Raw genomic sequence first — 15,023 nt, 5'->3', positions numbered from 1 at the left:
AAATGAGTGGTTGGAGATCTTCATTTGAAATGCATTATTAATTACTTCATAAGATGATACCTACAGACAAGCATAGAGAATAACGTAATGTACAGCTGTTGACCCACCACTTAGCTTTCTTGATCAAATCTTACCCTTTGCCCCATTTAATTTGATTTCTTAAAAAGAAATAAAACAATGTATACACATAATCTTGATCTAATTTCCTTCCCTCTGGCCCCGGTGATGTTGTTTTTCACCCTCATGCTTCTTTTCTTTTCTTTTTTTTTTTTTGGAGACAGAGTCTCGCTCTGTCACCCAGGCTGGAGTGCAGTGGTACGATCTCGGCTCACTGCAACTTCTGCCTGGCAGGTTCAAGCAATTCTCCTGTCTCAGCCTCCCCAGTAGCTGAGACTACAGGCACGCACCACCATGCCTGACTAATTTTAGTATTTTTAGTAGATATGGGGTTTCACCATATTGCTCAGTCTGGTTTCGAACTGCTGACCTCAGGTAATCCACCCCTCTCGTCCTCCCAAAGTGCCAGGATTACCGGCGTGAGCCACCACGCCTGGCCACATATTTTCATTCCAAAGTATTTGTAATACTTTTATCACATATTTAGGTATTTATTAATAATACATGGCATTGTTTTGCAGATTTTAAAAGTTTATATGAGACCATCCAGTATTCTCTTGCAACATTGTTCTTAAGTGTTAGATCATTACAGAGTGATGATAGAGAGAGAGATAGGGGTGTGTGTATGTAATAGGTATTATGTATCTTACATACGTATATCATAACAAGACATACATATATTTCTAGTTCACTTATTTTGACTGCTGTATAGAATTTTATTGCATTAACATTTATATGCTAGTGTCTCTCTAAGGGGGGTGTGTATTTACTTGGATACTCTCTTTTTTTTTTTTTTTTTTTGAGACGAGGTCTTGCTCTGTCGCCCAGGATGGAGTGCAGTGGCACCATCTTGGCTCACTGCAAGCTCCGCCTCCCGGGTTCAGGCCATTCACCTGCCTCAGCCTCCCGAGTAACTGGGACTACAGGTGCCCGCCACCATGCCCAGCTAATTTTTTGTATTTTTAGTAGAGATGGGGTTTCACCATGTTAGCCAGGATGGTCTCAATCTCCTGACCTTGTGATCCGCCCACCTCGGCCTCGCAAAGTGCTGGGATTACAGGCGTGAGCCACTGCGCCCGGCCTACTTGGATACTCTCATATTCCTAAAAGTGGAACTGTTGGGTGGTAGAGTACATATACCTTCAGTGATTATCATTGCTGTCCAAGATGTTTGTATTGATTTATGGTCCCAACTACCATAAATGGAGTGTGTGATGGTTCCCATTTCTTCACATTCCCATCACAGACTTTGTCTTCATTTCTACTTTCCTTGCTACAGTGAGGCTGAGCTTCTTCTCATAGAGAGTTATTGGCCATTTGGGTTTCTTCTGTGAATTGCCCATTCTTTTCCTTGCTATTGGATTGTCTGTCTTTTAGTTACTGATTGATTTGCAGGGATTCTTAATATTTTCTAGACCCTGATCTTGAGTTTGTTCTATGCATTACAACTGTTTTCTTCATTTTGATACTTTTAAGAAAGTGTTCCTAATGGTGTCTTGGTGGGTAGAAATTTTTAGTTTTGATGCAGTTTTGTTTTTTTTTTTTAATTGAGATGGAGTCTCACTCTGTTGCCCAAGCTGGAGTGCAGTGGTGCGATCTTAGCTCACTGAAACCTCCACCTTCTGGGTTCAAGCAATTCTCTTGCCTCAGCCTGCTGAGTATCCGAGATTACAGGTACCTGCCACCCCGCCTGGCTAATTTTTGTATTTTTAGTACAGATGGGGTTTCACCATGTTGGCCAGACTGGTCTCAAACTCCTGACCTCAGATGATTGGCCCGCCTCGGCCTCCCAAAGTGCTGAGATTACAGGTGTGAGCCACCATGTCCGGACAATGCAGTTTAATTTAATTTTATTTTTTATGTTAGTGCTTCTTGTTGTTGTTTACTAAATCTTTATCCCAATCCATAAATATTATCTGCTAAATAGTTTAGGAGTTTGGTGTGGCTTTCACATCCAAGTTTTAATCTATCTAAAATTCATTTTGTGTAGGAAAAATCTCCTTTTTTTCCGTGTTGGAAAGAGGTGTCCCATGCATTGGATGAGTCATCCTTTCCCTAGTGATGTGCATATGTCAAGTTTGTCCGTAGATGATTCCTGTCTTATGTCAAGTAGCTGCCTGTGCGTAGATCTGTTTCTGGGCCCCTTATGCCATCACTGTAGTCGTCAGTTTGTCTATTCTTGTCTCAGCACACCATCAGCTCAGTTGCTATAGTTCACTGTAGCTTGGAAATAAGTCTTCACAGGTGGTTGATCACATTCTCCTCTCCCTTCTACCACTATATATATGTTCTGCATTTCACCTATTCTTGGCCTTTGCTGTTTCATGAACATTACGGAAGATAATCTTGTCAAAATCCTCAAATTCCTGTGGGGAGATTTTGATTGGAATTACATTAAATCTGTCAGTTTGGTGAGAATTGACCTATTTAGGATATTGAGTCTTCTTTTTAAAATTAATTGGTTAATTAATTAATTAATTAATTTTAGAGACAGAGTCTTGCTCTGTCACCCAGTCTGGAATGCAGTGGGGTAATCATAGCTCACTGCAGCCTCACATTCCTAGCCTCAAGTAATCCTCCCACCTCAGCCTCCCGAGTAGCTAGGACTACAGGCATGTGCCACCATACCCAGCTAATTTTTACATTTTTTGGTAGAGACAGGGTCTCACTATGTTGCCCATACTGGTCTCAATTTCTGGCTTCAAACAATCCTCCCAAAGTCCTGGGATTACAGGTGTGAGCCACTGTACCCAGCTGAGTTTTCTATCTTTGAATAGAAGATCTATCTTAGATTAAACCCTAATAATTTATTCTTATACACTTTAGCTTTTAAATTGCAATTATAAGTGTTATTTTAAAAAGTACATTTTCTGTTTGTTGCTATTGTATAGAAATTAATTTATTTTTTGTATGTTGACCTTATGTACAGGCACTTTAGTGGAATCTTTTAATACTTCGCCTCTAGATTATTTGAATTTTATGTAGATAATTCACACTCTCAATGAATATTGAGAGTTCTTTCTTCATTCTCAACCCTTAGAGATTTTATTTCTTATTCTTGCATTACTGAGCAGATTAGAACTTCTGTTGTATTAGACTTCTATAGTATTAGAAGTTCTTTTGGTTTATTTGTTTGTTTTTTGAGACGGAGTCTTGCTCTGTTGCCCAGGCTGGAGTGCAATGGCACGATCTCGGCTCGCTGCAACCTCTGCCTCCCAGGTTCAAGTGATTCTCCCAAATCACCCTCCCTAGTAGCTGGGATTACAGGCATGCACCACCACACCCAGCTAACTTTTTGTATTTTTAGTAGAGACAGAGTTTCACCATGTTAGCCAGGCTGGCCTGGAACTCCTGATCTCAGATGATCCACCCACCTCGGCCTCCCAAAGTGCTGGGATTACAGGTGTGAGCCACTCCATCCAGCAACTGTACTGGAAGTTCTAATCTGCACAGTAATGCAAGAACAAGAAATAAACTTGAAGTTCTAGGACAGAGGACAAGAATAGAACTAGAAGTCCTAGTACAACTTCTAGTTGAGTAGAAATATTAATAGCAGAAACTCTTGCCTCATGTCTGATTCTAAAGGAGATTCTTCTAGTGTTTCATGGTTAATAGTAATATTTGCTGTAGGGGTTTTATTTGTTGGTTAGTATAGTATAAACTCTTTATTAGATCAAGGAAGTTTTCTTCTATTTTAGTTTGCTAAGAATTTTTAAAATCACAACTGGATATTTAATATTATTGAATGCTTTTAATGTCACTAGTAAGAATGATCATATACTTTTTCTCCTATAATCTGTTAACATTATGAATTATAGTTATTTTCTAATATTAATCTAACTGTAATCCTAGGATAAACCCAACTTGTTCATGGTATATTATCATTTTTAGACATTACTGGGTTTGGTTTTCTAAGATTTTGTTTAGGAGTTTTGCGTCTATGTTCATGATTTATAATGGCTTCTATATTTCTTTTCTCATGATATTCTTGTCAGACCTAATGTCAAACATGAGTTTGAGGCCATGGAATAATTATGCTGTGGAATAATTTGTGTAAGATGATGATTTGGATTGTTACCTGAATAGTTAATTAGAACTATTTAAATGGTACCATCATCTGGACCTGGTAATTTTTATCTACTGCTTCTTTTTTTGTGTGTTTACAAGAATATTCAGGTTTTTATGTTTTCTTAAGATGGTTTAGATAAGTTTTTTTTTTTTTTTATAATTTGTCAATTTCATTTAGACTTTTTTTTTTTTTTTGAATGGAGTCTTGCTCATGCCAGGCTGGAGTGCAGTAGCGCGATCTCAGATCTCAATTCACTGCAATCTCCGCCTCCCAAGTTCAAGTGAGTCTCCTGCCTCAGCCTCCTGAGTAGCTGAGACTACAGGCATGCACCACCACACTCAGCTGATTTTTGTATTTTCAGTAGAGAAGGGGTTTCACCATGTTGGCCAGGCTGGTCTCGAACTCCTGGGCTCAAGTGATCTGCTCTCTTCAACTTCCCAAAGTGTTGGAATTACACGCATGAGCCACTGTGCCTGGCCTAAGCTTCTAACTTATTGTCATGATATAGTCATATATCCTCTCAATAATTTTTTAATCTTTGAAGCTTCTCTGGTTATGTTCTTTTCACTCCCAATATTATCCTTTTTAATCAGAATTTTGTAAACTGTATTGTTCTTTTCAAAGAACCAACTTTTGACTTTGCTGTTTGTATCTATTTTAGATTTGTTTTCTGTTTTGTGAATTCCGTTTTTATGCTGTTTTCCTAATTTCTATTCTTTGAATTTATTCTACTTTCCTTTTTCTAATTTCTTAAGCAGGAGCATTGGTTCATTAATTTTAGCTTTTCCTCTTTTCTATATGAACATTTAAATTAACAATTCCTTTCTATATATGTTTTAGTGTATGTTCCATGTGTTTTAACATGTAGTATTTTGATTATCCTTCAGTTCACAATGTTTTTTAACCTCCATTATGATTTCTGTTTTGAATTGTATAAAATGAGTTTCTTTTTTTTTTTACATTTTACTTTAAGTTCTGGGATTCGTGTGCAGAATGTGCAGATTTGTTACATAGGTATACATGTTCCATGGTGGTTTGCTGCACCCATCAACCCATCATCTAGGTTTTAAGCCCTGCATGCATTAGGTATTTGTCCTAATGCTCTCCCTCCCCTTGCCCTCTACCCTCTGACAGGCCCTGGTGTGTGATATTCCCCTCCCTGTGTCCATGTGTTCTCACTGTTCAACTCCCACTTATGAGTGAGAACATGCGGTGTTTGGTTTTCTGTTTCTGTGTTAATTTGCTGAGAATGATGGCTTCCAGCTTCATCCGTGTCCCTGCAAAGGACAGGAACTCATTGTTTTATATGGCTGCATAGTATTCCATGGTGTATATGTGCCACATTTTCTTTATCCAGTCTATCATTGATGGGCATTTGGGTTGGTTCCAAGTCTAAAATGTATTTCTTAATTTCCAAACATATAGGGTTTTTTTCTGGGATCTTTTTGTTACTGATTTCTAATTTAAGTTTTGGTCTCTAGTTCACTTCATTGTTATTTGGACAATATGATCTATATGATGCTAGCGCTTTTAAAATTTTTTGAGACCCAGTATTGGTTCCAGCAAATATGGAACATGGAATGTTTTCCATTTTGTGGGTGCCATGTTCTAAGTGTTTGTCGAATCAAGCTTGTTAATCATGTTATTCAAACTTTCCTTATTTTTCCTGATTTTAGTTTCAGTTTGACCTATACTGAGAAAAGTGCCCTAAAAATCTCCCCTTTTAATGGTGGATTTGTTCAATTTCTCCTGGTCTTCCCATCAGAGCTTTCCTTTATTGACTACTTCACTTTTGAAAAATTTGTTTTCAACCTGTTCTCCTGGAACGGGAGGAAAATGCAGCTTGTTCCTTGTTCCATTTGTTCAGTGGCCAGTTCAAGAAAGGTTGGACCCACATCTATCATTTCCATCAGCAGTGAGCTGTTGAGAGTATGTTCAGTTGCCTTGGTTTGGAGACATGGCTGCACACATTTAGGACTCTGGCTTTGCTCAAGCTGTTCCCCTGCTCAGAATGCCTTTAACCTCTCCCTTTTCCCTGCCCCTTGTTCACCTGGTGAACTCTTTCTCTTTCCAGCCCTGCTCAAAGGTTACCTCCTATCACGATTATTTGTTTCCACTTCTGCCTCCGCCAGTATCTCAGGGCCGACGCAGACTGACCAAGTGGTCAACAAGTATTTATTGGACTGAAATAGTTTCTACTCTTAAGGGACTCTTTTCTATGAATTATTCTCCCCTGCTCCCAATCAAATCCATCCCTTAAATTTTAAAAAACTGAGATGAAATTCACATAACATAAAATTACCCATTTTAAAGTATACAACTCAGTGGCATTTAGCACATCCACGATGTTGTGCAATCACCGCTACCTAATTCCAATGTGCTTTCATCTTCCCAAAGTGAAACCCTGTACCCATGGCTCAGGCAGTTCCTCCCTGGTCCCCCTCCTACAGCTCCTGGCAGGCACTCAGCTGCCTTCTGTCTCCATGGATTTGCCTGTTCTGGATGTTTCATAGAAATAGAATCATACAATATGTGACCTTGTTGACTGGCTTCCTTCACTCCTCATGCAGTTTCTGAGGTTTGTCTGTGTTGTCGCATGTGTCAGTGCTTAGTTCCTCTTCATGGTGGAATAATTGTCTATTGTACTGGACCACGTTGTGTTTATCCATTCATCTGCTGATTAATATTTGGGTAGTTTCCCATCCCTGTTCCATTTTTCCTTTTCTCTCACTCAGCCCCATCATTCAACATTTTGCTTTTCATTGTCATGGGACAGGTTCAGGTTGAATCCAGTGGAGGTGGAGATCTTGTCCTGTGACTTCTCTTTGTTTTTTTGTTTTTTTGGGTTTTTTTTTTTTGAGATGGAGTCTCGCTGTCGCCCAGGCTGGAGTGCGGTGGCGCCATCTCGCCTCACCGCAACCTCTGCCTCCTGGGCTCAAGCGATTCTCCTGCCTCAGCCTCCTGAGTAGCTGGGATTACAGGTTCCCACCACCATGCCCAGCTAATTTTTGTATTTTTAGTAGAGACGGGGTTTCACTGTGTTGGCCAGACTGGTCTTGGACTCCTGAGCTCAAGTGATCCACCCACCTTGGCCTCCCAAAGTGCTGGGATTACAGGCATGAGCCACCGCGCCTGGTCCCTGATGACTTCTTAATCCAGGAGAGCTTCTAGGGAGGTGAAGGTATGCGGAGCATGAACAACAGCATGGCAGGCCTTGGAATGATCATGGTGGTCAGCAAAGGGGGCAGGGCATGGAGCGACTTAATGAGCACAGAGAGCCTGAATTTCTGCACACACATCTGATGAGGGATGCCCAGCCTGGGGACGCTCTGTGATCTTTAAACAACGGTTTCACTGGGCAGCTGAGCCTCTCAGCCAGCCTGATGTTTTCATTCTTGCCAGGATTTCCCTGGGGAGACAGGAGGACACTGGACTCAGCAGAAAGAAGGACATTTGCTTGCTAGGACCATGCCCATGATGGCTGGCATCCCCGGGGCCCTGGAGGGTGAGGCGTGAGGGGCAGTGACACAAATGCACCGTCTCCTCTCGTGGTGGGTCTTTGCGGACTCTCCGTCTGCTATCCCCAAGGTTTGGGAGCGGCCAAGTGTTTAATGATCTTCTGCACCAGCAATTTTAGGCTCTCGGAGCTAAAATTAGATCCCTCCCTGGTGCCTCGGGGAGGATGGGCTGGCTGTGTCCATCCATCCCGTGCTGGAGCGTGGCTGGGGACAGGCTGTGCAGGAGGCACAGGGGTGAGGCTCTGAAGCAAGAGCAGACAGATGCTGCGTCCCTCCTGTCCCTTCAGCTGTGCCTTCCTCAGGAGAGACAGAAAGAGCCTTTGGCTGCCCTCTGTCCTCTTGAGGGTCACTATGTCTACTTTTGCATCCCAGCTTTACAGCTTCCCAGTTCTCTGGCCTCAGGCACAACATCCTAAACTGGGCACGATAATCCCCCTGTGGCAGAGTTGTGAGCTGAAATGAACAGAAGGCAGAGCGGGGCGCAGGGCCTGGCCATGACAGAGGCTCCACGAACACTGGCTCCCTTCTTAAATCTTTGTGGAACTGTGGGAACACACAGTTTAATTTTTTTTTTTTTTTAAGACTGAGTTTCACTTTTGTCACCCAGGCTGGAGTATAACAGTGTGATCTTGGCTCACTGCAACCTCCGCCTCCAGGGTTCAAGCGATTCTCCTACCTCAGCCTCCCAAGTAGCTGGGATTACAGGCACGTGCCACCACGCCTGGCTAATTTTGTATTTTTAGTAGAGATGGGGTTTTTCCATGTTGGCCAGGCTGGTCTCTTAATTCCTGACCTCAGGTGATCCACCCACCTCAGCCTCCCAAAGTGCTGGGATTACAGGCGTGAGCCACCGTGCCCAGCCCAGAGCTTAATTTTTTTTTAAATTATTTCTTTCTAGACTTCTTTACGTGATCTCTTGCTTGATGGGGGTTGGGAGGTGCAAGGAGGAAGGTGACAGTCGACTTTCCTTCCTACAAAAACTCAACATGGCTCAGTGGACTGGACCCCAGCAGAACTTAGCAGAACCCAAAAGGGCCCAGTGGAACCCAGGGGACCCACAGGGACTCAACAGGACCCAGCAGGTACCAACAAAACCTAGTGAAACTCAGAGGGGCCTAGCCTTTACCATGGGTTACCTTTGACACCAAGGTTCCCCCACCCCTACCCTTCAAGATACCTGGGTACCTTTCCTTGTCATTGTGACTGTCAAGCCCTCTAATCAGTCCACACGAGAGCCCCTCCACTCCTCACCTCTCACCTCCCTCTCCCTGAGGAAAAACAGCTGATCAGGGAGCAGTGCAAAGCAAGCTCTCTGGGCCTTATATCCCCTGAAGGAGCAGCTCTGTCAGGCTGGGAAAATGGTTGTATTATTCTTCTGCAGAACTTATTAGATTAGAAACTTAGTACAAACAGCCCCAGCTGCAACCGCTATACGCAGTCACTATCAACAAGGAAAATTTATGCTTTAAAAATAAAAAGAAACTCAAGTGCATTAGTCAGAGTGAGGAAGTGTTCACGAAAAACGGTTTGTTCTCCAAGTAAACAGCCACAATGGAATTGTAATCAAATTTCTTAATTATTTCTATAAATCTTGGGAACATAAAAATACACAAGGCCCTTTCTCAAAAAGTCACTGTTTGCAAGTGCCTTGGATGAGAGAAGAGGTAACCGAAACAGCTCTGGCATGACTGGAAGATTCCAGAAGGGGTGAAGCCACGATTCGGGAACTGAGAGCGCATTCCCTCATCACAGACCAGGAGCAGAGGCTGGGGGGACCACTTCTGAGGGGGCGCCATGAGAGCTGCATTTAGGGCAAGTGCAGAAAGAACCTAAGACCCAGTTCTGCAGAGCTCAGCTTCTTCCAGTCAGGAGAGGCCGTGGATGAGCAGGAGGCAGGTGGCCCTGGGGGGCCTGGCAACTGGGAGGAGTTAGAGCTTCTTCTAGGGAGGCGGGAGAAGCTGGGCATCATTGGTGCCCAGCCCAGGCGAGGCAGAGGTGCCCTGTCTGTCCTTGTCAGGCAGGCAGCTTGTGGGTCTGGGACGGATGGTTTTTCCCTGCTGTGTGTCTAAGGCAGAAGAGATTGGCCTGACATCTGGATGCCCCACCATGCCTTTCCCCAGGATTAGGGAGCGGTTCTTTTATAAACTATGTTTGAAACTAATTTAGAAAATTAGAAACGTAAAAAAAAAATGTCATAAGTTATCTTGGTACATCCTGGTGTGTGTGTGTGTGTGTGTGCGCGCGTGTGTGTCTGCATGTGTGTAGGACAGGAAAGTACAGGAGTGGGAGGGTCAGGCAATCTGGCCCATGTCCCCAAGCACACACTTGGATGTTGGCACTTTTCAGGTGTCCAGGTGTTGCCTCTTGTCCCAGTGGACACTCTGGGAAGGACAATAGACAGGGTCGTTGACATCTGGCTGTGGTGCGGCTGGCAGTTTTAGTGCCATAGAATATGTGATGGAGACAGATGCATGTCAATAATATAATAAAGATATTTTTCCATCCACAAATGTCTGATATTGGAATTACTATTCTTCTGTTTTCTGTTCTGCTATAACCTGCTTAACTCTTCAAGAAAGCCACAGTATCTTGTTTGAACAGTTGGCCACACGCTCGCATGATAACACAATTCCATTAAAACGTTCATACCTTCAGCAGAAAGGCACCCCGCCAAATGCTCTATGTGTTGTATTAAGCCATAAGCAGAATTAAAGTGCGGAATCCCAGCCTTTCCAAATTGTGCTTTCCTTTACAATGGATGAGTGCAGGAGTTGCGTGGGGGGCTGCAGGCTGGGGAGGGGCAGGCAACTGCACTGTTAAACCCCAGGTCCAAATCCTGCAGCCACCCCAGCCGCTTGAAGCGGGGTGTCCCCTGGGATCAAACCCTCAGTACATCAAACACTGCCTTAGTGCAAAGCCCTGTCCCTGGCGGAGGCTTCTCCCCTCCCGTCTGGGCAGTCCTCAGCTGAGCAGAGCAGGTGCCCTTGTCCTTTCAGCCCCCAGGTATTTGCAGGTCTTGGACTGACAGGCTTTGCCTGAAGCCATGTGGGTTTCAGAAAGGCTCTTTCCTGCTGATTTACACTGTGACTTCACAATAAGCTATTTTCATGGTCATTGATCTTGTCGGTGGTCCCCCACACTTCCCCAAATCATCTCTAGGCAAACTCTGAAGTGGGTCAGGAAAGCTGCTCCCCCCAGGGAGGGCAGCCTGGAGCTGCTGCAGCTCCCACCACCTGGCCTTGGGGGTATGCACCTCACTTGGGCTATTCTGACCTCAGATTCCTCCTCTTTGGTAATGGGGGTATAGCAGGGATAGATACCTCTTGATTCATGTTAAAACAATGTAATCCTTTTGTAATGTGATGAGCTGCCCCTGCTGCATTTTATCAGATCAGAGTTTTGCAACAAGGACTCTCTTAAAGTGAGACGCACTTGTCACTGCAGCTGGATCTTTCTGTCCGAGCAGGAGGAGCAGCGTGAAGGTGAAACTGAAGGGAAGAAGAACTCACACTGAAGGCATTCTGAGCTCTGTGGTAACCAGAAGCCCTGGGTGGCTGGGGTGCTTGAGGGAGAGGTAGGCTGCTAACTCCTTCCACTTTGGTGTCTGTACAGAGGGAGGGACCTTTTCCAAGGGAACAGTGCCTTTATGTTCTGGAAGAGTAATGTACTGAGCCCACAGGGTGGCTCATAGGGTATCCTCAGGCCTCAGAGTCAGGGGCCTACACATGCTAAACTCCAGCTGCTCTTTGAATCTAGACACTCGCTCCAGCTCCAACTGCTTCTGATTCTCCAGCTCGTTCGCACTTTTTCCTGGTTGTCTTGGGTTAGCCATTGGGATAGACAGATGCTGAGGGCATAGGAGCACTCACAGGTTTCTACTCTGGATCCTTCCATAGCGTATTTAATCAAGACATTTTTGCAAGAATAGATGAATTGGGAGGCAGTATAGTAAAGCGATGACAATGTGAATTGTAGCAATGGTCAGGCCACCCCTGGCTGTGCCATCTTGGGCAGGCCCTGTGACCATTGTCCACAGGAGAGATTGTTGTGGACCAGACCTGGAAGTGGCATGCATCATTTATGCCACTTTCCACTGGGCAGGAGTGAGTCACAAGGCCCCACTAGACTGTGGAGGGGCTGGAAAATACAGTTTAAAAATGTGCCCAGGAAGAGGACACCACATTGCTGAGCATCTGCATAACGGGATGCCTGGGGCTGGCTGGGCAATAGACCGTGCCCCTTCCCCTCACAAGGCTCCTCCTACCCACCAAGGCTCCTTCCCACAGAGGCCCCTCCCACACACGGAGGCCCCTCCCACCCATGGAGGCTCCTCCCACACACTGAGGCTCTTCCCACATACTGAGGCCCCTGTAACACATCAAATCCCCTCTCACATGCCAAGGCTCCTCCCCACACAGTGAGGCCCCACCCACACACCGAGTCCCCTCCCACACACTAAGTCCCCTTCCCAACACAGAGGCTCCTCCCACACGCTGAAGCCCCTCCCACACATTGAGGTCTCTCCCACACACTGAGGCTTCCTTCAACACATCAAAGCCCCATTCACATACCAATGCCTCTCCCCCAACACAGAGGACTCTCTCACACACTGAGGCCCCTCTCGCACACACAAGTCCCACCCACACAGAGGGCCCTCCTACACACTGAGGCCCCTCCCACACACTGAGGCCTCTCCCACACACAAGTCCCTCCCATACTAAGACCCCTCACACATACTGAGACCTCCAATGCATCAAAACCCTCCCCATACAGAGGCCCCTCCCATACACTGAGACTCCTCCTACACACTGAAGCCCCTCCCACACATTGAGGCCTCCTTCAACACATCAAAACCCTGCCCATATACCAGTGCCCCTCCCCACACACTGCTTCCCACACATTGATTACCCTTCCACATACTGAGGCCTCTAACATGTCAAAGCCCTGCCCACACGCCAAGGCTCCTCCCTACACACAGAGGCTCTTCCCACACACTGAACCGCTTGCCACACACAGAGGCTCCTCCCACACAGAGGCTTATCCCACACACTGAGGCTCCTCTCCATACACTGAGCCCCCACCCAACGTGGAGACTCCTCCCACACAGAGGCTCCTCCCACACACTGAGCCCCCACCCAACGTGGAGACTCCTCCCACACAGAGGCTCCTCCCACACACTGAGGCTCCTTCCACACACAGGCTCCTCCCACACACAGGCTCCTCCCACACACTGAGGCTCCTCCCCACACACTGAGGCTCCTCCCCATACACTGAGCCCCCTCCCACACGTGCCGAGGCTCCTCCTATACACTGAGCCACTTCCCAAGCACTGAGGCCTCCTTCAATACATCAAAGCCCGGCTCCCATGCCAAGGCCCCTCCCACACATTGACCTGCCTCTCTTCCTGAGAAGTCCCTCCTGAGGAAAAGGCTTGAACACTTAAAAGAACAAGGAGGTCCGTTCTCTTTACTGTATAGCCTTTGTTCCTCTCTCCGTGCCCAGGGCTGCCAGAACTGGTGCAGAGTGTAGGGCCACAGGAAATGTCCCTCACTATTTCTCCCCACCGTGCTCTATCTCTGCCACTATTTTTAAAATGCTCTTTTAAAGGGTTTGTGAACAGTTATCCCCCGTTTGTCTCTGCCCTGATTTATATTTCTAGTGACTATTAATTACCTACCAAATGAAGGCTCAGCATTTGTAATTAGGCTGGCAAATTCTACCTGACATCTTCGGCTCTGTGTTGGGGCAGGGAGGGAGCATGTGTTAATGGCGTTGAACTAAGCCACACCCCTCCCCCAGCCCGCTGATTAACCCCAGGTTCACTAATCAATGAAGTCTAACTGATTCTCTTTGCATTTACATCCTGCCTTGACTCTTAGCCAAAGGCCGAGGGCTTTGGTTCCAAAATACTTTCTATGCCCAGAGAGGGTGCCTCTCTGCCTTGTTCCTGCAGAAGGAACTCTCACCCTGAATGGGTAGTGTGGGGGTTCTGTAAAGAGCTAGAGGGAGAAGGGCACTTGTGGAGTAGCCAAGCTGCAGAGAGCTCCCTGTAGCTATTCTGGAGAATGAAGCCCTCCTCGGCCTCCTTTATAAGAAGTCTGCCATAATTCAGCTGAACACAACATGGTACCAAGAAGCTGCAACCTCAGGGATTTCCTTGGTTTTCTGTTCTGTTAATCTTTTCAAAACACGATTGGATTGGAAGCATCCATTCTCAGCCACAGCAGGTTGCTTGGCAGTGGCCGTGGAGGAGCTGTCCAGGATGCTGGCTGCGTGAACCAGGGAACAGCCCAGGATTCATGAATACTTATTGGCACAATTGGTGCCCTAAGTGAGGAACACCTGTACCAACATCCCAGGGTGTCTTCGTGACCAAGGCGAAGCATCTCTGTGCCCCTCTGTGGTCATTGCTCCCAAATACATGAAAGGACAAATGATGATATGGGTTCTGCCTTGCCCACAGCAGGTGCTCAATGACTACACTCAGAAAAATGGCTGCTAATAACAATTCAAAAGAGTTATATATCAGTCATGAATATTTATGCATGAAATAACACAGGAACCACCTTTATAAAGCAGATACTGCAAAAGAAACCAGGAAATGCAGAGAAAACCACTAACAGTGGGAAAATTTAACATACCACATTCAGCACAAGGCAGATCAAGTGGAAAAAAATAACAATGGAATCAAGAAGATAGGTATTATGGAGATATAGATATCTTTATGTATACATTTGTGCCACAATAATATAGAATATACGTTCTTCTCAGTTATACATGGACCATTTACAAAAAGTTATATATTAGCTCACAAAGAAAATTTCAGTAAGTTCTATAAGGTAGAAATACTATAAACAATACTTTCTAACCACGATGCACTAAAACTGGACATTATTAACAAAAAGATGAAAATACCCTATCATCTAGAAATGAAAAACAACCTATTAACTCTTGGATGAAATGGGGAAAGCAAATTAAAAATTAAAAAATAATCATAATGAAAACACTAACTACCAGAATTTATAAGATATATTTAAAGCAGTGATCAGAGGGAAATTCATATCCCTAAATGCTTTTATTAATAAAAACACAAAAATGCAAATAAGTGAACTAAGTTCTTACCCCAAAAGCTAGGTAAAGAAACACAAGGTAAACCAAAAGAAAGCACAAGAAAGATAATAGTAAGGTTAAAAGCAGAAAATAATAAGATAGAGAAAGAAAGAACAGTAGACCTGATTAGCAATCCCTAAATATGGGTTTTTAAAACATTAACAAGTGAACGAAACCCTTGCTAGGATAAAAAATGGAGAGAAAACACA

At 44.8% G+C, this 15,023-nt stretch overlaps 1 protein-coding gene across 13 annotated transcripts in view; it reads left to right on the top strand.

Annotated features, from left to right (window-relative positions):
* CAMTA1 (calmodulin binding transcription activator 1) overlaps positions 1-15,023 on the top strand; it is a 980,974-nt gene that overhangs the window by 381,075 nt on the left and 584,876 nt on the right. For 3 of the 13 annotated variants that reach the window (XM_063668430.1, XM_063668448.1, XM_063668450.1), the window contains exon 5: positions 11,171-11,278. The exons of the other annotated variants lie outside the window; for them this stretch is intronic. In XM_063668430.1, the coding sequence (XP_063524500.1) occupies positions 11,171-11,278 (108 nt within the window). The remainder of the gene's footprint in view (positions 1-11,170; positions 11,279-15,023) is intronic. 13 annotated transcript variants of the gene reach the window in all.

Source organism: Pongo pygmaeus, chromosome 1 (assembly GCF_028885625.2).
Source record: "Pongo pygmaeus isolate AG05252 chromosome 1, NHGRI_mPonPyg2-v2.0_pri, whole genome shotgun sequence".
NCBI lineage: Eukaryota > Metazoa > Chordata > Mammalia > Primates > Hominidae > Pongo > Pongo pygmaeus.
Note: the sequence above shows the minus strand (reverse complement) of the source record. Positions and strands in the feature narration are given on the sequence as shown.